We start from the raw sequence: 17,904 nt of genomic DNA on the forward strand, positions 1-17,904 counted from the left end.
TGATTATTTGAGTAATCATCCACTACACTTATTTTACACGGTCCACTTGACCATTTACGGGTCCATGTTGGTTCTTATATTTGTCGCACAAATCCATGTAATTATTATTTTAAACATCGTATCATGTTTAAATACTTCCATAATTAATTCGTCCAATTCACTCCGTAAATATACGTGTACCACTACACATATTATTTACGTACTAATATTAATCACATTAATCAATTAGTACAATTTTGGTAAATTAATAGTTAATTAACTAAAACCCGTCTCCCAAAACGTATTATTCAATTATCGCATAATTAAATAATAACTGCCGCTCCTCGAGTTCGCAACTCGAAATCTCTCTAAAAATAATCGACTAACCTCTTAGTCTATAAATCAAGGAACTAAACAAATTGTATCTCATACAATTAATTAGTAATCAATTGGGGTTCATTCCTTTAGGTGTGACCGAAAGGGGTCAGTTGATCACCGCCGTCTCACGACAATAACGTCAAACTCTAGTCAGCCAACCGTTATTGATTTACGTTAATCAACTGACGAGGATAAAATAATTAAATATCTGATGATATTCCATTAATGAGATTTATTATGTTAACGCACTATTGTGGAGGACACTAACTCCAACAATCTCCCACTTGTCCGACACAAGGTGTGCGCTACCAATTCTCTTGTCCGTTTTAATCTCCCACTCAATGCAAGGTGTCTTTCAGGTCGCACTTGCACATGAACACATACCGAATGGTTTTCTCGATCAGGAGTGTGACTATCTGACCGGAAAAATCTCTCACAGATTACTTCCGAGCGTGGCCACGCATTTGTAGTCATTAACTCCTCGAGTGGCCTTGAGATATAGTTACCCAACGTGGGTGGACAATTCCTGTATGCCCTATCTATCCTATTGCACAATACAACTCACCATGACCTAGTAAATGCCCTTTTGGCCTCCTTTCACGGCACGACCTAGGACAAAAACCAAAGTCACTCGGAATCGCACCGCTCGGATAATAGTCTCCAATCAAAAGAATCGACTCATTAGAACATCTTAGAGATCCCCGCCACGACCAGGCGTCTATAATAGAACTTAGGGACTCTCTAAATGGTCACCGTCCCGTAAAAGTGTCACACACTCTGCCTATGTAATTGACCAGTCATCACATATGACCTTATGGTGTTGAACAACCATCAATCGACTTACAATCTAGTCACTCCGAGACGTCACCTCATTAAGTGACTAGGGACAAAATACAATGTTCATCTTATTCACTTGAATAGTGTTCAACATTGTCTCCACAACTTATTCAGATAAACAAGGTATTAAAATTTAGTCACACTAAATAAAAGATTCATAAAAGAATGAATACGAAAACAATGAATGTGATTATCATATATATAATAAAAGATACACTATCCAATTATTACATATCCATAATCTAAAGAAAATATGGTACTCGTCTCAATCCCATAGCGACGACATGACCATCATGCTTAGCCTTTGAGAAAGGCTTGGTTAAAGGATCAGCAATATTATCATCCGTCCCAAGCTTACAAATGTCAATTTCCTTCCTTTCCACATAATCTCTAATTACATGGTATTTCCTTTCAATGTGTCTAGATTTTTTACTAGACTTAGGCTTGAAAAATAGCTCCACTGTTATCACAATATAGAGTGATAGGATCTTTGGCGGAATGGACTACTCCTAGCCCCTCCATGAATTGCCTAATCCAAACAGCTTCCTTCGCAGCCTCAAACGCTGCAAGGTACTCAGCCTCAGTTGTAGAATCCGCAGTAACGCTTTGCTTGAAGCTCTTCCAGCAAACAGCTCCTCTATTTAGCATAAACACATAGCCGGATTGGGATTTCATGTCATCCCGATCGGTTTGGAAACTTGCGTCCGTGTAACCTCTTACACGCAACTCAGTTTCTCCTCCAAACACTAAGAACGAATCCTTAGTCCTTCTCAAGTACTTAAGGATGTTCTTTACGGATATCCAGTGACTCTCACCAGGCTTGGCTTGATACCGACTTGTCATGCTCAAGGCATACGCAACGTCGGGACGAGTGCAAATCATAGCATACATGATAGACCCAACAGCGGAAGCATAAGGGACGGTCTTCATGTGTTCAATTTCCTTAGGGGTGGAGGGAGACTGTGACTTGCTCAAAGTAATCCCTTGGCCTATAGGTAGGAATCCCCAAAATGAACTAGGAAGCTCAGTTAGACTCATCATTGACCGAACCATATCAAGTAAAGTTCGGTTTCTCCTTTCGGCCACACCATTTAATTGCGGTGTGCCAGGAGGTGTCCATTGTGATACTATACCACAATCTTTTAGGTGCGAATCAAATTCAATATTTAGATACTCACCACCACGGTCGGACCGTAGGGTCTTTATCTTTTTATCCAATTGGTTCTCTACTTCTTTTTGAAACTCTTTGAACTTGTCAAAGGCTTCACTCTTGTTCTTCATTAAGTAGACATACCCATATCTACTTAAGTCATCAGTAAAAGTAATGAAGTAGTGAAAACCTCCTCTAGCGGTGATGGTTAATAGTCCACACACATCCGTGTGTATGAGAGCCAAAACCTCACTAGCTCGTGTCCCTTTTCCCGCAAAAGGTGCACGAGTCATCTTGCCTAAAAGGCAAGACTCGCCTGTACCATAAGATTCGAAACCAAATGGTTTGAGCACTTTTGATGAAGCAAGTCTCTTAATGCGTCTTTCGTTTATGTGGCCTAAACGACACTGCCAAAGGTAGGATTCATTTGGATCACCCTTTTTGAGCTTTTTTGTTTCCATATGATAAACGTTATTAACATCATTTAAAACATAAATGCCTCAATTGAAATGGCCTTGCCATAAACCACATCATTAAAAGAAAAAGTACAACACTTGTCCTTAATCATAAAACAAAAGCCTTTCGCGTCTAACGCGGAAATGGAGATGATGTTCTTAGTTAAAGTTGGTACAAAATAACACTTATTTAAATACAACTCTAAACCACTAGCTAAAGTGAGCACATAGGTCCCTACGGCAACGGCGGCTACTCTAGCTCCATTGCCCATGCGGAGATCCACATCACCTTTTGCTAGTGCTTGCACGTCCCTTATACCCTGCAAATGGTTACAAAGGTGAGAGCTATATCCGGTATCAAGTACCCAAGTGGAAGTACAAGCATAATTAACGTCTATCACATAGAGAGAGGAAATCATACCAATAGGCGTCACACGCCCTTCCTTGAGATCCTCCAAGTATTTGGGACAACTTCTCCTATAATGCCCCTTCCCATTACAATGGAAACATTCGGCCTCGGAGAGCTTGACACTTTTTGCCTTGGGATTGCCATTCTCAACGGCCTTCCCCTTTCCCTTGTCATGTTTCTTTGACGATTTCTTGAATTGGGACTTTTCTTTCCCTTTTCCTTTCTTAACTCCAAGAGACATGTTCTTTAACTTCATGGTTAAAACATCTCCCTTTTCACTCCCACTAGCCTCCATATCCCTCTCCGCTTGGGTGAGGAGTGCATGAATTTCATGGTAACTCTTATCCATGTCATTTATGTTGTAGTTTACCCTAAAGTGGGCAAACTTGGTGGGGAGTGAGTGAAGGATACGATCCACCACAAGAGTCTTAGGAATCTTACACCCTAGACGCTCTAGGATGTCAACATATTCGACCATTTTGAGTACATGGGGACCAACCTTTTGGCCCCTCTCAAGCTTAGCTTCAAAGAAGCGTGCCGCCGCATCGTATTGACGGACTTTTGGTGTTTGTGAAAACATAGTAATCATACGAGTGAAAATCTCGTAAGCATTTAAAGAAATGCATGAAAGCTTGAGCTTTGGGGATATTGACCATATCAACACATTCTTGATATCATTCAACATCCTCACATAGTCATCATAGGCGGTCCGCACCGCCGATGAAGCTCTTGCACCGGGCTCGATTGGAGGAGCATCGGTCAAGTAAGTGAGCACATTGTCGGACAACGCGGCACTTTTGATGTTGGATTCCCATTCAAGAAAGTTACTACCGTCATCTTTTAAAATACATTTGTCCATTACGGACCTTAGCCATGAATCTTTGCCTAGTGAAGTAGTCGATGGAGTTGATGAAGTTGCCATTGCGAATTAAAATGCTACAACAAAAAGGAAAAATTAACATTCATTGTTTTAAAAATTACTTGTAAAAACATGTTTAGCAAGTTTTAGCATTTATATAATGACCTCCCACTAAATTATATAAATTATTCCAAGACCCAAATATTAAACAAAAATGAGCATCGCTTGGGCGAAACATCCCATAATTGCGTAAATTCGGTAAGTCACGTTGACTAATTCTACCTCTAGAACTCTTGGTCGACGAATTTCCTCAAATTCATCTACTAACCCCGGAACACAAGATTGTTTTATATCCCGTTGAGTCCAACCAATTTTAGCGTGTGATAACTGTTTACCACCCTACTTACCCAAGGTAAAAAGAGAACACCCCGCTTGGGCGAGCGTGGCTCTAATGAACAAGAGATTCATAGGTGTTACTAATTGGTAAGGCTAATCTCAATTTTAGTTATGTGAGAGATCTTGTCAATTTAGTCATAAATTCCTTATAAGTGAATTAATTCGGTGAATGTAAATGACGTGAATTGACAATCGCGAAAATAAAATGCATGTGAATGGCGATTTTGGCATGCGCGAAAATAAAACACGCAAACATGTAAGCATATGAATAAATCCTAGTATGGCCACCTACGTAATAAAAACTAGTCTATTACATTTCGGAAACCAACTCCTTGGTCCCTTGCCTCTTCATTCCATAAGTGGCTCTTCCTTGTGGGATTTGGAACACCTTCCAAAAATAGACTCCGTCTCGTTGTAATCCGTCTTTTGGAAACGCCGGTAAAATAACTATTACAAATGAATTACATAGCTATTCCTATTATACATTAATTAATAAAATAAATAAAACTAATAATTAATTACAAACCGACGATACAAGATCGTATTTAATTACAAACAAATCGATATTGCCATTCATTTCGGGTAATAAGGATTAAAATTAACTAGGCCATACTAGGTACAATAAGATAAATACTTTAAATAAATGACAATCATTCATTCAACTTAAATAAATATGCTTAAAATGCTGTAAAAATGATGCCAAAATCGCCCTATATAGCATTCATTGGTATCCATCTCGGTTTTTGTGGATTTAATCGATTTTTAACATGTAAAAATCAATAATTAACTCTTAAATATCATTTAAGTCCAAACTAATTGTCCAAACTGTTTTGAACCTCAAAATTAGTCCTCACTAATTTTATGATAAATTATTAGTTTGATTTGGTGATAATTTGCTAATTTAATCGATAAAATCATAATATTTAAGTAAAAATCCAAAATAATTGAAACATTACCCAAAAAATTGAAATAAAGTTTTTTAGTATTCTGGAACACTCCCAAGAACACTAAAATATCAGAAAAATTGCCCAAATATTCCGGATAAATTTTGTGAAGAAAAAGATCGATATTTATCGGTTTTTAACCACTAAAACAAATAAACATCAAAACACAGTGAAAATACACATGAAAAATCACTTTTGACATTTAAATAATATTCTTAAATGTACATAAATTTATTATGGGCAGAATCAAAAGTTTCGAAATTATGATTAATTAATTTGACTTTTATCGACTTTTAACTCAAAAAATCAATAAACATGCAAAAATTCGAACCAACCTTTCAAATTTTTGCATACAATCAGTAGAAAACATGCATGAACTACCATAAAAAAATCCATGCACCGAATCAACTTTTAACTAATTTTAGTCAATTTTTCACTAAAATGCGACATTTTGACTTGGTTTTCTACCAAAAAACATTAAAAATAGCAAAATAACTTTAAAAATCACCAAACAATTCCACAAACCTTTTGAGATCAGTAGGTATGCATGTCCCAAAAATTTCGTGCTAAAACCTCTTCTAACACAATTTTTGAGTTTTTATAAATTATCACATAATTCATTAAAATGCTTAAAATCAACATGCAAATTACAAGCCTAAGCTCTGATACCACTTGAAAGATCATAGATCCATATTAGACTCTCTAATAAAATTAATTTATCTCATAAATTATCATTTAGGTGATCTATGTAACATGCATGCTAATATGAAAGCATAAAATCACTACTACAGATACAGGCTATAACAACGGTTAAAAACCGTTGTTATATAAAAAAGCGGACGTTGTTAAAGCGTCCGTTGTAAAAGGTTTTAAAAACGGTTGGTTTTCTTAAGGAACCCGTTGTTAAAACTATTAACAACGGTTTTAAGTATAAACACCCGTTGTGGAAAATGTGACTCAATTTTGGGGGGGAAGTTATAACAACGGGTTGTAATATACAAAACCGTTGTTATAACTAAAGACAACGGGTTGTTTATAAATAACCGTTGTTTGTTCTTAAAAAATAAAAAAAAATTAAATTAAATATTACTAGATGCATGCATAATTACGGCCCGTTATAATTCCGATGCATGCATTATTACTGCCATCCCTGTGCATATGAACGGACAATATGGAATGAGAAGGGTTAGTAATAAGATTTGAAGCAGCAGAGAGAGATATGATGATGATTATGGCACAACTTCCTAACATATATATTAATTAAAAAACAACTCAAACCACACATTGCTTAGTATAAATACATGCATTATCTCAACTAACATTCCATTATCTCACTATACATCTCCAAACCCTAACTGCTAAAACAAACTACAAATAAACCCTACTTAATCTTTCAAACAAACTCTAAACTCCAACAAAATGAATGATATCATCCTTAAGACTCTTACTATGATCGAGAACAACAACAGTTTCATCCGCCGGTTGCTCCACATTGAGGAAAGTTTCAGGAGCTACCTTGCGGATGCTCGATCCATACTGAAGGACGAAAAAGAAGATGGCTTGACAGAGCAGCAGCAGTTGCAGCTATATGACGATATAGCAACTGCTGAATGGAACCTCCAAATAGCCAAGGAGGAGAGGACGGATATCATAGAGGAGAATAAGACTCTCTATGAAAATATAAGAATTGCATTTTTATTAATGTAATTTGTTTTTTAATTTATGTCTTCGTTGATCGATCCGCCATTTGAAGCGTGATATTAGTGCACTTAAGCTCTCCCATTCCTAGCCTTTTGCGCACCGAATATGGCATGACACTCACACTTGCCCCAAGGTCACATAGAGCTTTGTTGATAGTGGTGTCGCCAATGGTACATGGAATAAAGAAGCTTCCTGGATCCTTTAGTTTTGGAGGTGAACTTCCTTGTAGGATGGCACTACTCACCTTAGTGAAAGCAATAGTCTCAAGTTTCCGGATGAATTTCTTCTTTGTAAGAATATCTTTCAAGTATTTCGCATAGGCCGGGACATGATTGATTAATTCCGTAAATGGAATTGAGACTTCCAAGTTTTTGACAATCTCCATAAACTTACCAAGTTGTTCATCAAAGTTAGGCTTAGCTTGACGACTTGGAAATGGAAGCCGAATCACACTAGGCTCCTTCTCCTTAGCCTTCTCTTCATTCTCCTTTGAAACTTCTTGAATGATGGTGGGTTCTTCTTCTTTCTTAGAGTCTTCAACAACTCTTTCCTTGTCACTAGCATTCACAACATCTTCTTTAACGGGCCTCTTCGGCCCTTCATACCTTGTACCACTCCTTAAATGGATGGCACTCACCGACTCTTGTCTTGGGGGATTGCGTTGAGGTGGTAATTGCCCCTTTTGTCTTTGAGAGCTTGAAGATGCTAATTGAGACATTTGGATCTCCAACATCTTTGTGTGAGCTAGTATGTTGTTAATGGTGATGTCTTTTGCTTGGCTATCCTTTTGCATTTGAGTGAAAAATTCTTGTTGGTTCTTTTGCATTTGGAGGACCGCTTTTTGAACATCAAAACCTTGGTCATTGGATTGATTGTATGGAGTTTGGTTTTGATAACCTTGGTTTTGGTTGTAAAAGGGTCTTTGAGCTTGGTTTCTCATTGGAGGTGGGGTGTATGTTGTTTGAGGGTTTTGAACATTTTGGCTTTTGTATGAGAGGTTGGGATGGAATTTGGTGTTTTCATTGTAATAGTTGGAATAAGGGGTACCACTCTTGTATGCTTGGAAAGCATTCACTTGTTCCTCTACATTCACTTTGGTCATGTCCCAAAGTTCCACAACTCTCACATACTCCACTTGGAATAGATGAAGATGCCACCATGGCATTAACATGTTGCTTAGGTGATTTGGAGGCTTCTTCAAGCTTAGCCATAGCCTTCTCAAACTTCAAATAAATGGTATCAATATGAGCACTAAGTTGAGCACCCAATTGAGTAATAGAGTCCACTTCATGCTTTCCTCCTCTAGTAGACTTATGAGGTCTACTATATTGTGATTTGTGAGTTATGGAACGCCATTTCCTTAATCTTGTTCCATGTTTGATTATCGTCAACTTCGGTGAACGTACCATTTGATCCCATATTGAGAATGTTTCGGGAGTCATCTGATGTGATCAATATTTGAGCATATTTAGTCCCCGAATTAGCCTCGTTCCTATGCTTTTTAGTGCATATTTGGCATTTACTATCTTTAGTCCTTTGTTTTGCATATTCTTTGAGGTTTTGTTTCCTTGGTAGGAGAGGAGTGCAAACCTTGCATTTTCATGGCAAAATAGAGCTACATTGATCAAACTTAATGACCACGCATCAAAGAGAAGACAAGACTAGAAGGCCTTTGTACATAATGTAGTAGATGGGCAATGATAAAGAAGATCCATGCATCCCCGACAAAATCCCGGAGGATTGTTGGAAGAAGAAAAGAAGAAAAGAAGAAAAGAAGAAAAGAAGAAAAGAAGAAAAGAAGAAATGGAAGCTGAGCTAAGATCCGCTCGTCTCACCCCTCGGGACGCCCGTCCAGAAGCTCCCCAGGCCGCTCGTCCAAGCTGCCAGGCCGCTCGTCCAAGCCCTATACAATCCGCTCGTCCCGATCCTTGGACGCTCGGATTGTCCTCCAGAGAAACACGCCCCCTTCTTTCTTCATTCGAGATGCGCATATTTTTGAAAGACTAGCTAAAAGGAGACCCGCATCTTTTCTTGAGAGGAGCGATTCCTCAAGGACTTAATCGTCATTTAAACCCTTGGTAACCCTAATTTGTACACCTAATCCCCACTATAAATACCCCATTAGTCTAATTAGATTATCATGTTCTTCTTATCAATCTTTAGTGTAGTTTATATTATTGTAATCTCTCGTTAATCTTGTAATCAACTTCTAATCAAGTATTAATACAAATCTCATTTCCTTAATTTCTCTATTGTTCATCTTTTATTTTGGGTAATTGAAGATTATTTGGGTTTATTTGGAGATTGACAACCTTCCATCAATCATCAAGTACTTCTATTACTCTTTGCATTATTATTTTGGAATCATCCTTAGGTATAAATCTCTTAATCCCTTTTTAATTATTGTTAATCATCTTCATTTATTCATCATGTTTTGCTTTGTTAATATGATTGACAACCATGTTAACATGTCAAACTTGATAATGAGTGAGTAGTTTCCTTAACTAGGGTTAATGGGGAATTAGGGGAAACCAACATGGGGGATGATTCATGCTTAATCTAATATGCTCACATAATTTATTTGCTTGCTTGTTGTGATCTCAACTTATGCACATGTTATGTTTGATGAAATGCGAGCCTATGAATCCTTGCATTTTTTACCCATCACTTACCTTTTCAATGAGACTTGTAAGACATAAACCAACTCGAGTCTCATTAGACCATGCATATAGTTGAGTAGGGAGGATTAAGTCGACTTGTAGGTGTTGTACACTTGTGGACAATGGGCCCACGGGGGCGCTTGGGAGAGAGAACAAGCGTTTGCATTTTGTGGAGTCGCCACCAATTTTTATGGGAAATTGGAACCGTTCGAATACTTCGTACCATGTCAAGACACAAAGTAGAGACATGAACACCAAGCAATCGTTACCCTTAGCATTCTATGTCTAGAATGACTCTCGTGGATGCCAATGAACACGGATGTTCACAAAGATCTGGAGTAAGGGGTGAGGGTACGTATTAGGAAGCTCTTTTGATCGAACACCTAATCCCGCCCGCCTCGATAGCGGCCTCTACTAATGATTAGAGACATTGTCTATACTCGATATACCGTCGATTATATGCATGCAATGCAACATCCAAGTTTTAATCCTAGCATGTGAAAATTAACTAAGTCGGTTAACACGTAATTTAATCATACAATTAAGGTCAAAGTAGTGTTCAATTATATGTGAAGACATACAAATGAAACAAGAAATATGATAGATACAATAAATAAAATTACAATAATTACATTGGGTTTAGCGATTTATGTCGAAAATACCTTCGAAACGGATAATTTGAGAAAAGGAATAAAGGAAGGAATTAACGAACAGATCAGTAGGCGATAATACGGTTAATAGTCAATTATACGCAAGCTAATTAGACTAGGTCAAGCAACAACGGAGTTCAGAGACAGAACTCATCCTGGAAGAGGCGCAGCAGGACTGCGCCCATTGGAAGAGGCGCAGCAATTGCTGCGTCTGTTCCAAGGGTGAGTTCTGGCTGTGAAGCCGCAACTGCAAATCGTTAATGTTAATTGGGGAATTTAAAGGATTGATTATGATATTTACTCGGATGGAAGTGATTATTAGGTTATTTACACGTGATTAATGGTCATGAAAGCAACAAAACATGGATGAGACGGATGCAAACGAATTAATTACAAGATGAATGATTGATTAGTGACATGGGTGAACAAAATGGGTTAAACATGACGAATTAATGACAAATTAATGACGAGTAATATAATAGACAGATGAAAATATATCAAAGATCGAATTCCAGAAACTCAATATGAACGAATCGAATCTCTACAACCCGGATTGATTTTAATGAAGAAAACCCGCAAATATGAGATTATAAGGGATTTAAGTCGGATTTAACGATGAATTAAACGTGTTAACGATGAATAATAATATACATGTGAAATTATTGTGCTATTGTATCAAGGAATTAACAAGAAACAAACGAAACAAACAAACGCTTGACGAATTACAGAGGACGAAGGAAGAAGAAAGGAAGCGAGAATGCGCGGCCTCACGAAGAGGCGCGGCGAGGCACTGCGCTCCTTCAAGAGGCGCGGCGATTCTGCGTCCTTTCTCGACGGTTTGTCTTCTGGTAATCCGAAAAAAGGATTTAAAACGAGGTTTTAGAAATCGGTTTTAAGAGGTATTTTCGACATAAACCTTACATTGATGATACAAAAAGGTAAATAACAATAATAAAAAGAGAGATTTACACCCTCAGACTTACATGTTTGACGAAACGAGATGAACTAAGTTTACGATTAGTGATGCTCGACTCGAATGTAGACGAAAGTGCCCTCGTAAGAGGAAAACAATTAAATTAATTAAGTTGATTGATGTGGAGTTGGTCAAATTGGTCGGTCATGCAAACGAGGCTGGTACTTAGAAAGATCCGAGCTTACGTGGTTGAATGTTCAAGCACGTAGACGCCAAAAAGTAAGAACAAAGGTCTAGAATGCAAAGGGAGAAGAGAAGGGCGGACACTCGCGTGAGAAATATGAGGAGCGAAGGCTCCTATTTATACTAATCACGTGAAGGAATAGGGTTTTCGGAGAGACTTTGGAAGTGAATCTCGGAAAGATATGAAAAAGATACGAAAAAAACGCAGAAAAGGACCTGGGAAGAGGCGCAGCAGTCACTGCGTCTCTTGGAAGAGGCGCAGCACCTGCTGCGTCTGTTCCCAAGTGGTTTCCTCCTGCGGAAGAAAGATTTCCGTGTTTAAGTTATGGAATAACGGGATAATTTGGTTTTCCTTAATATTTTGTGTAAATATTACGGGAAATTGTTTACCAAAGAATAAAAGATTGTGAAATATTTATAAAATATGGAATAGAAATATCCGGAACATTCCAGAACATTCAGACTCGGGATTTAACGGTTATTAGAAAATAAAGACGGTTTTAGGCCCGGACTCCAAATGTACTCTAATTACTGTCAAAATGACCGTATCGGCACGTAGATGACAACTAAGAGGTAGACATCAGTGTTTGAGCAATCACTTGACGATAAACATACGAACTGTCACAAATCGTTCCGCCTACCAAACATGCGGCCCAATCATCACCGGGTGGTTTGCGAGAGGTGCAGAAATGAGGTATCTACAGAGCCCCCACTTTGACTGAGGCTTGGATAAGGCGAAAGTCAAAGTATAGCCATCAGGTCAATCAAATATTACAACCTGACGACTATGGCGACGCGAGGCGGCTCAAGGGGTCTGAGCCAAGGACCTGTCGTCGGGAACATTTTAGAGTTTGTCGACTATCGGGGAGGGTCGTTTAAAGTCCATTAGACTACGTAAGGAGGCTCGCCAGCCATAAGAAGAGATCATACCTGAAACTTCTTGAGAGACATTTCCGGAGGTGCATAGGAGCTAAGGGTAAGCGTAGGAGCTAAAGGATAAGCGTAAGAGCTAAAGGATAAGTAAGGATTGTGTTAGAGTGTGGGACCCTAAAATAGAGCATCAATGGGAAGGAGGCCCAAAATATAAACTGAGGGATAACTAAGGATCGAGTGTAAGAACTTTACTGGTTTGGGACTTCTGGAGAACGACACCTTATCGCACTCTGCGGGGAAACAAGAAACATTGTGAGTAGCAGGACACAGGCGGGAACTGCTGGGAGAAATCTACTTGGGTCATCTTCAAACAAACTTCGGAGGGACTTGAGAAGGATGATTGTGTGTCGTGAACTCTGGTGTTGGGAAACCTCATTAGGAATGTATCTCCATCTCTCGAGAGGGATTGTCGATCCGCTTACTCTCGCTGGGGGAATGTGTCGAAACACTTGTGGAGGAATACCTGCTCGTTGTGACAAGCAAGGTCTTGGGAGTGATAAATAACGTGTAATAGTCTGCAGTTGGCTTAGAAACACGGGTCTGAACGAAGAATTATCGTCAAACGGACCAAAAATGGCAACGGGGAAGAGGCGCACCAAAGATGGGCCCACAAATAACAAACTCATAACGAATTTTTGAAAACTCGTATGGAGGGAAGATCAGGAAGAGGCGCAGCAAGAGCTACGTCTCTTGGAATAGGCGCAGCACCTGCTGCGTCTGTTCCTTAGTGTGTCTTTCCTGCGTAAAAACGCGATAAACAGAGGGTTTAAGTTCATTTGTTTGAAACACAATTCATCCATTTCTCTCTCAAACTTCAACCATTTCCGCTAAGATTTGATCCAAAATCTTGTATTCGCTATGACTAATCGAGGTATGTATATCATTCTTGCATCAATTCTCTATATTTGCTCAATTTGGATCGAAAAAATTAGGGTTTTCAACCCAATTGATTCGAAAATTTAGGGCTTTTCCCCCAAATGGATTTGCCTTGTAAAATTGATACTAGAAACGGATAATTGGTAGTATAAGGAACATAACCATGTATTTGTTTCGAATTCTCGTTGAGTTTTGAGCATTTGAGTGAAATTGAGACGGTTTCACAGCTAAACCGTAAATTGCTTCGAAAATAGCCTTAGGATTGCCCATTTACGATGAAACTTGATATTTGGGATCCTTGGATGATGGGTAAACTTCCTACCATCTTGGAATTTTGGTTTGTGACGGCTTTTTCAGGACACTTTTTTAGGGCATAATCGCAGTTATAACGAAATGCTGCCGAAATTTCAACTCGAACCCATGACTAGGCTTCAACTTAGGCTTGACTTGACCCTAACTACCACATGAGTGATCGGGTTTGTGAGAATGCGGCCAAAGATGGCGAGAAAAGAGCAATTTCAGGGCTTCCGAAAGCTCGAAAATCCCTTAACTAAGGCTCGTCGTCACGTGACGCGGCCTAAAATCACTTTAATGTTGCAGGTGATGAGGCTTCTACTTCTGGGAGAGCTCCCATGGAGATAGACGCTACTGTGGACCCTTCTCGTACCATCGAGGAGGCTTTAGAGGAGGCTTTCACCGCCGCGGTGATGGCTGCTGGGGACGAGGTCCGCGAGGAGGAGGCTGTTGAGGAGGAGGAGGCCCCGAGGAGGGCTAATGTTGGACGAGGAGGTCGTCAGCTGAGGGGAGCGCCTGCGTGGGTTGAGACCTGGGACAGCAGGCACTTGCTTTGGGCCGCAGAGGGTCACCTGTCCTACAGGACGGTGAAGAGTTTTGTAATCTTGAATTCATTACTCATCACTCATCTCCTTTCATTTCACTTGCTCATATCTTTCCCAATCTTCATTCAAAACTAAAGATAGCTTTTTGTTTCAAATCACAATAGGAGGCCGGGAACATCAGGTCGTTCTCGTGTTATACGACGGGGATGGAGTGCTACGAGCGGCTGTCGGCAGAGGAGCGCGCCATGATCGAGCGTGGAGCGTTTGGGGCCTTGGTGCAGGCTTGGAGGGATATCGCGAAGAGGAAGTTGCGGGCTAACCTTAGCCTGGTCCGCGCTTTCTTGGACCGATTCTGAGACACGACTTCCACTTTTCACATGCCTTTTGCTGAGGTGGGAGTCACTCTGGAGGACTACGGCATGATTTCTCGTCTGCCGTGTGGGACCGAGGCGGTGGAGTGGCCGGAGACTGCCATAAGGGCGGACTCGGCCGAGGCTAGGAGGTTGATCGGCTGGAACTTGTCGCCGAAGGCTGTTACAGTGCCTGGTTTGGTGCCCAGTTCCTATGTCCGAGACTACTTTGCGGGAAAGGTCCCAGCGCTGGTGACGATCGATGGGAGAGAAACGGCTCCTCCTCCCTGTACAGCTGAGCAAAGGGCTCGTTTGTGGCTTTGGTGGTTTCTGTCTTCGATCTACCTCGGAGACAAGGGAGAGAGGCTGTCGACGAAGCTTCTTCCCTTCCTTTCTGACCTGAGCTCCCTAGGGCGTTGGGACTGGGTCACTGCTGGTTTTGCGGTCCTCATCCGCTTCATGAGGGCCATGGTTCGTCCGGAGTTGATGGAGAAGGGGACTTCTCCTGGTGCCGTCGGCCCTGGACTGCTGCTGGAGGTATGAACCTTCATTTAGACTAAAATCAATTCTTTTCCTTATCAAATTACGAAAGATCGTTTATTGACTATCTTGCTTCACAGGCGTGGGTGTATTCCTACTTTCCGAGCCTCTCGCCCAAGAGGACGGAGCCGCTGGAGAAGGCCTATCCCGTCGTGAGGGATTGGGTGATGTGCAGGACGAGGAGCAAGCGTTCCTCTCACGGTGTTTACCGGCGGGACGTGAACGCGCTTCAGCTGGACAGTGTGAGCATCTCACTTATATTCATTTTGCTTCTACATTACTTCTAATCGATCATGAGAATGATTCCTTGTTTGTCTTGTCCCAGTGGGTGCCCAGGCCTTGGGCGGAGTACGCTGAAGCGCCTCCTTTTGTGGCTGAGGTCCTTCGACCTAGGAGCTCGAGCCGACTGCTGTTGAGGACGTCGATGGGTCTTGTGTGGTACTTGGGCGAGCGCTTGGCTCGTCAGTGCTCTCGGGACGCGTTGACGGTTCCCATCGACCCTCCTAGGACGATGTTCAGGGAGCCTTCTGAGGCTGAGAGGGAGGCTGACTTGGCTGGCGTTGCTGGAGACGCCCTCCTTCTTCCTGGCGAGAACTACTCAGCGTTCCTCTACGGGAGGTTGGCGTACTGGCCGGTTGTGGTAAGCATCTTTACTCTCCTTTATTCTTGATTTTAAAACTACGATGAAAGATCATCGATTGATGATAGACATTTGACTTTGCAGGAGGTTGAGGCGGTGGGCATCGAGCCCCCAGAGTACCCCGAGACCCTCGAGTACACTGACGAGACCGGGAGGACGACGATCTCCGAGCTGCGTGACTTTGACGTGGCTGTGACGGATGATGGCCTGGACGACTGGCAGCATCTGATTCGGAGGGTGAGCCTCTAATTTGCATAATTTTTGTGTAAGAACACATTTGATTGAGCTTGTTCAATTATTGAGAACTTCTTTTTTGAAAATGCAGGTTGCGCCGTCTCGGTTTGTGGCGTTATGGAGGGTGGCCAACCGGCTGCGAGCTAATGCCGTCGAGGCACTTTTCGGCGGTCGAGGTCGTCAGGTATTAACCTTGTGTCTATTTCATTTTTGAACTTTGATTTTCCGACTTCTCTTGTAATTGCTTGAAATGATTGACATGAGCCAAATTTGTTGTTTACAGGGGGACCGTGAGCTGGAGCGAGAGTTGGCTCAGTCTCGGGAGGAGACCGCTCGCTTGTTGAGGGAGCTCGAGGTTCGCGACGCCGAGATTGCTGCTCTCGCGGCAAGAGTTGCGGAGCTAGAGGGCGACCGACAGTAGTTTTGTTTAGTTTTTGTTTGTATTTTGCACATTTTTACATTTTGGACCTTCATTTTGAACATTTTGGACTTTGCTTGGGGCTCGAGCCCCCAGTTTGTTGTACATTTCCCCTTTTTGTTGTATATATGATGGCCAGAGTGTCTTTGCTGCTGGGTTGCGTTGCTTGCATCTGCAGGTTAGCTTTGAACAAGTTTGGTAGATGACGGTTTATGCCGTCATGCTGCCGAAATTTACATAGAAATCACGTAGAACATACATTTGTATATACACATGGCCTGGACTAGCGCAAAACGAATGACTCAAAAGAATGCAAGAATGAAAGAGAAAATGCAAAAATGCAAAAATTTTGCCGGAAATGACCGGACGGTGGGGAGGGTTACCCCTAAAAAAAGAAAAAAATAGAAACCTATAAGTTATAAATGAAATGAAAAAAGAAATGAAAAAAGAAATGAAAGAAATATATAAATGAATTAAATAATAATGAAAATTATTTCCCTAAAAAAAATGAATTGAATTACATTAAAATGAAAATTATTTCCTAAAATGAAAATGTACAAGTGTGATAAAATGACAAAAATGGCGATATCGTCTCGAAACGCGTGCTCGCGGAATTAGGAAACACGAAATATGGTAATTTCCACGTAGTTACCAAAATAATAACCCGTAGGAATAGGAAATTATTCGTCAAGTAATTTAGGAAAGATCCAACGCGGAAAATCACAGAAACCTAGCTGAGGAAGAGGCGCAGCATGAGCTGCGTCCCTTCTAAGAGGCACAGCAGGTGCGGCGCCTGTTCCCAGGTGTTTCTGTTCTGGCAGATTTCAGGAAACAGAATTTAGTATAAATAGAGACGTCGATAGAGCTTTTATTCGCACAATTCTCCCGTCTCTTCTTCGTCTTATTACATAAAATTCTTAATATAATCACTCATCATGAATACTTTGGAGATTCGCTTAAAAGAGTGGACCAACGAGTTTTCCAACATGGAGAAGTACGACATGGGCGCCTATAATCTCGGATCGTTGTTGAGTTTGAAGCTTATCAAGGTTGTCAAACCATTCTTGGATGCTTGTCTTGATTACTGGGACCAGAATTATCATGTTTTTGCTTTCCCTGGAGGCGACATTTGCCCATTCCCTGAAGAAATTGCCGCGATTGGTGGGTGGGACCCTGAACACTTGCCTGCCATTCCTTCTACTTCGCAAGGGTATAAGAGCAAATTCAGAGACTTGCTTGGATTGACTAGAATTGAGGTGGACCGTTTAGTGACCTCGAAGGGAGTGCAAATGTTGGACTTTATTGATCGATTCATTAATAGGGCCGACCCCACCGTTTCTTATGTTGCGAGGCGAAGAGCGTTTGGATTTTTCTTGTTGCACGTATATGTCCTCAGAGGGCATGTTGATGAAGACTTGAGAGGTGATCCTCGTCTCCTGGGCCTTGTTGAGCAAATGGAGCTGCACAGGAGCCCAGCTTGTTTATGTCTAGGAGAGATCC

At 40.9% G+C, this 17,904-nt stretch overlaps 1 protein-coding gene across 1 annotated transcript; it reads right to left on the reverse strand.

The window, feature by feature from the left end:
• Positions 1-2,887: 2,887 nt before the first annotated feature.
• Positions 2,888-4,130, reverse strand: LOC141607884 (uncharacterized). Its single transcript, XM_074427232.1, has 2 exons — positions 3,221-4,130; positions 2,888-3,119 (listed from the first exon to the last, which is right to left on the reverse strand). Exons 1-2 carry the CDS (start codon positions 4,128-4,130, stop codon positions 3,085-3,087), a joined length of 945 nt encoding a protein of 314 aa, XP_074283333.1. The 3' UTR covers positions 2,888-3,084.
• Positions 4,131-17,904: the final 13,774 nt, after the last annotated feature.

The sequence above is a fragment of the Silene latifolia genome, chromosome 10 (genome assembly GCF_048544455.1).
Source record: "Silene latifolia isolate original U9 population chromosome 10, ASM4854445v1, whole genome shotgun sequence".
Taxonomy (NCBI): Eukaryota; Viridiplantae; Streptophyta; class Magnoliopsida; order Caryophyllales; family Caryophyllaceae; genus Silene; species Silene latifolia.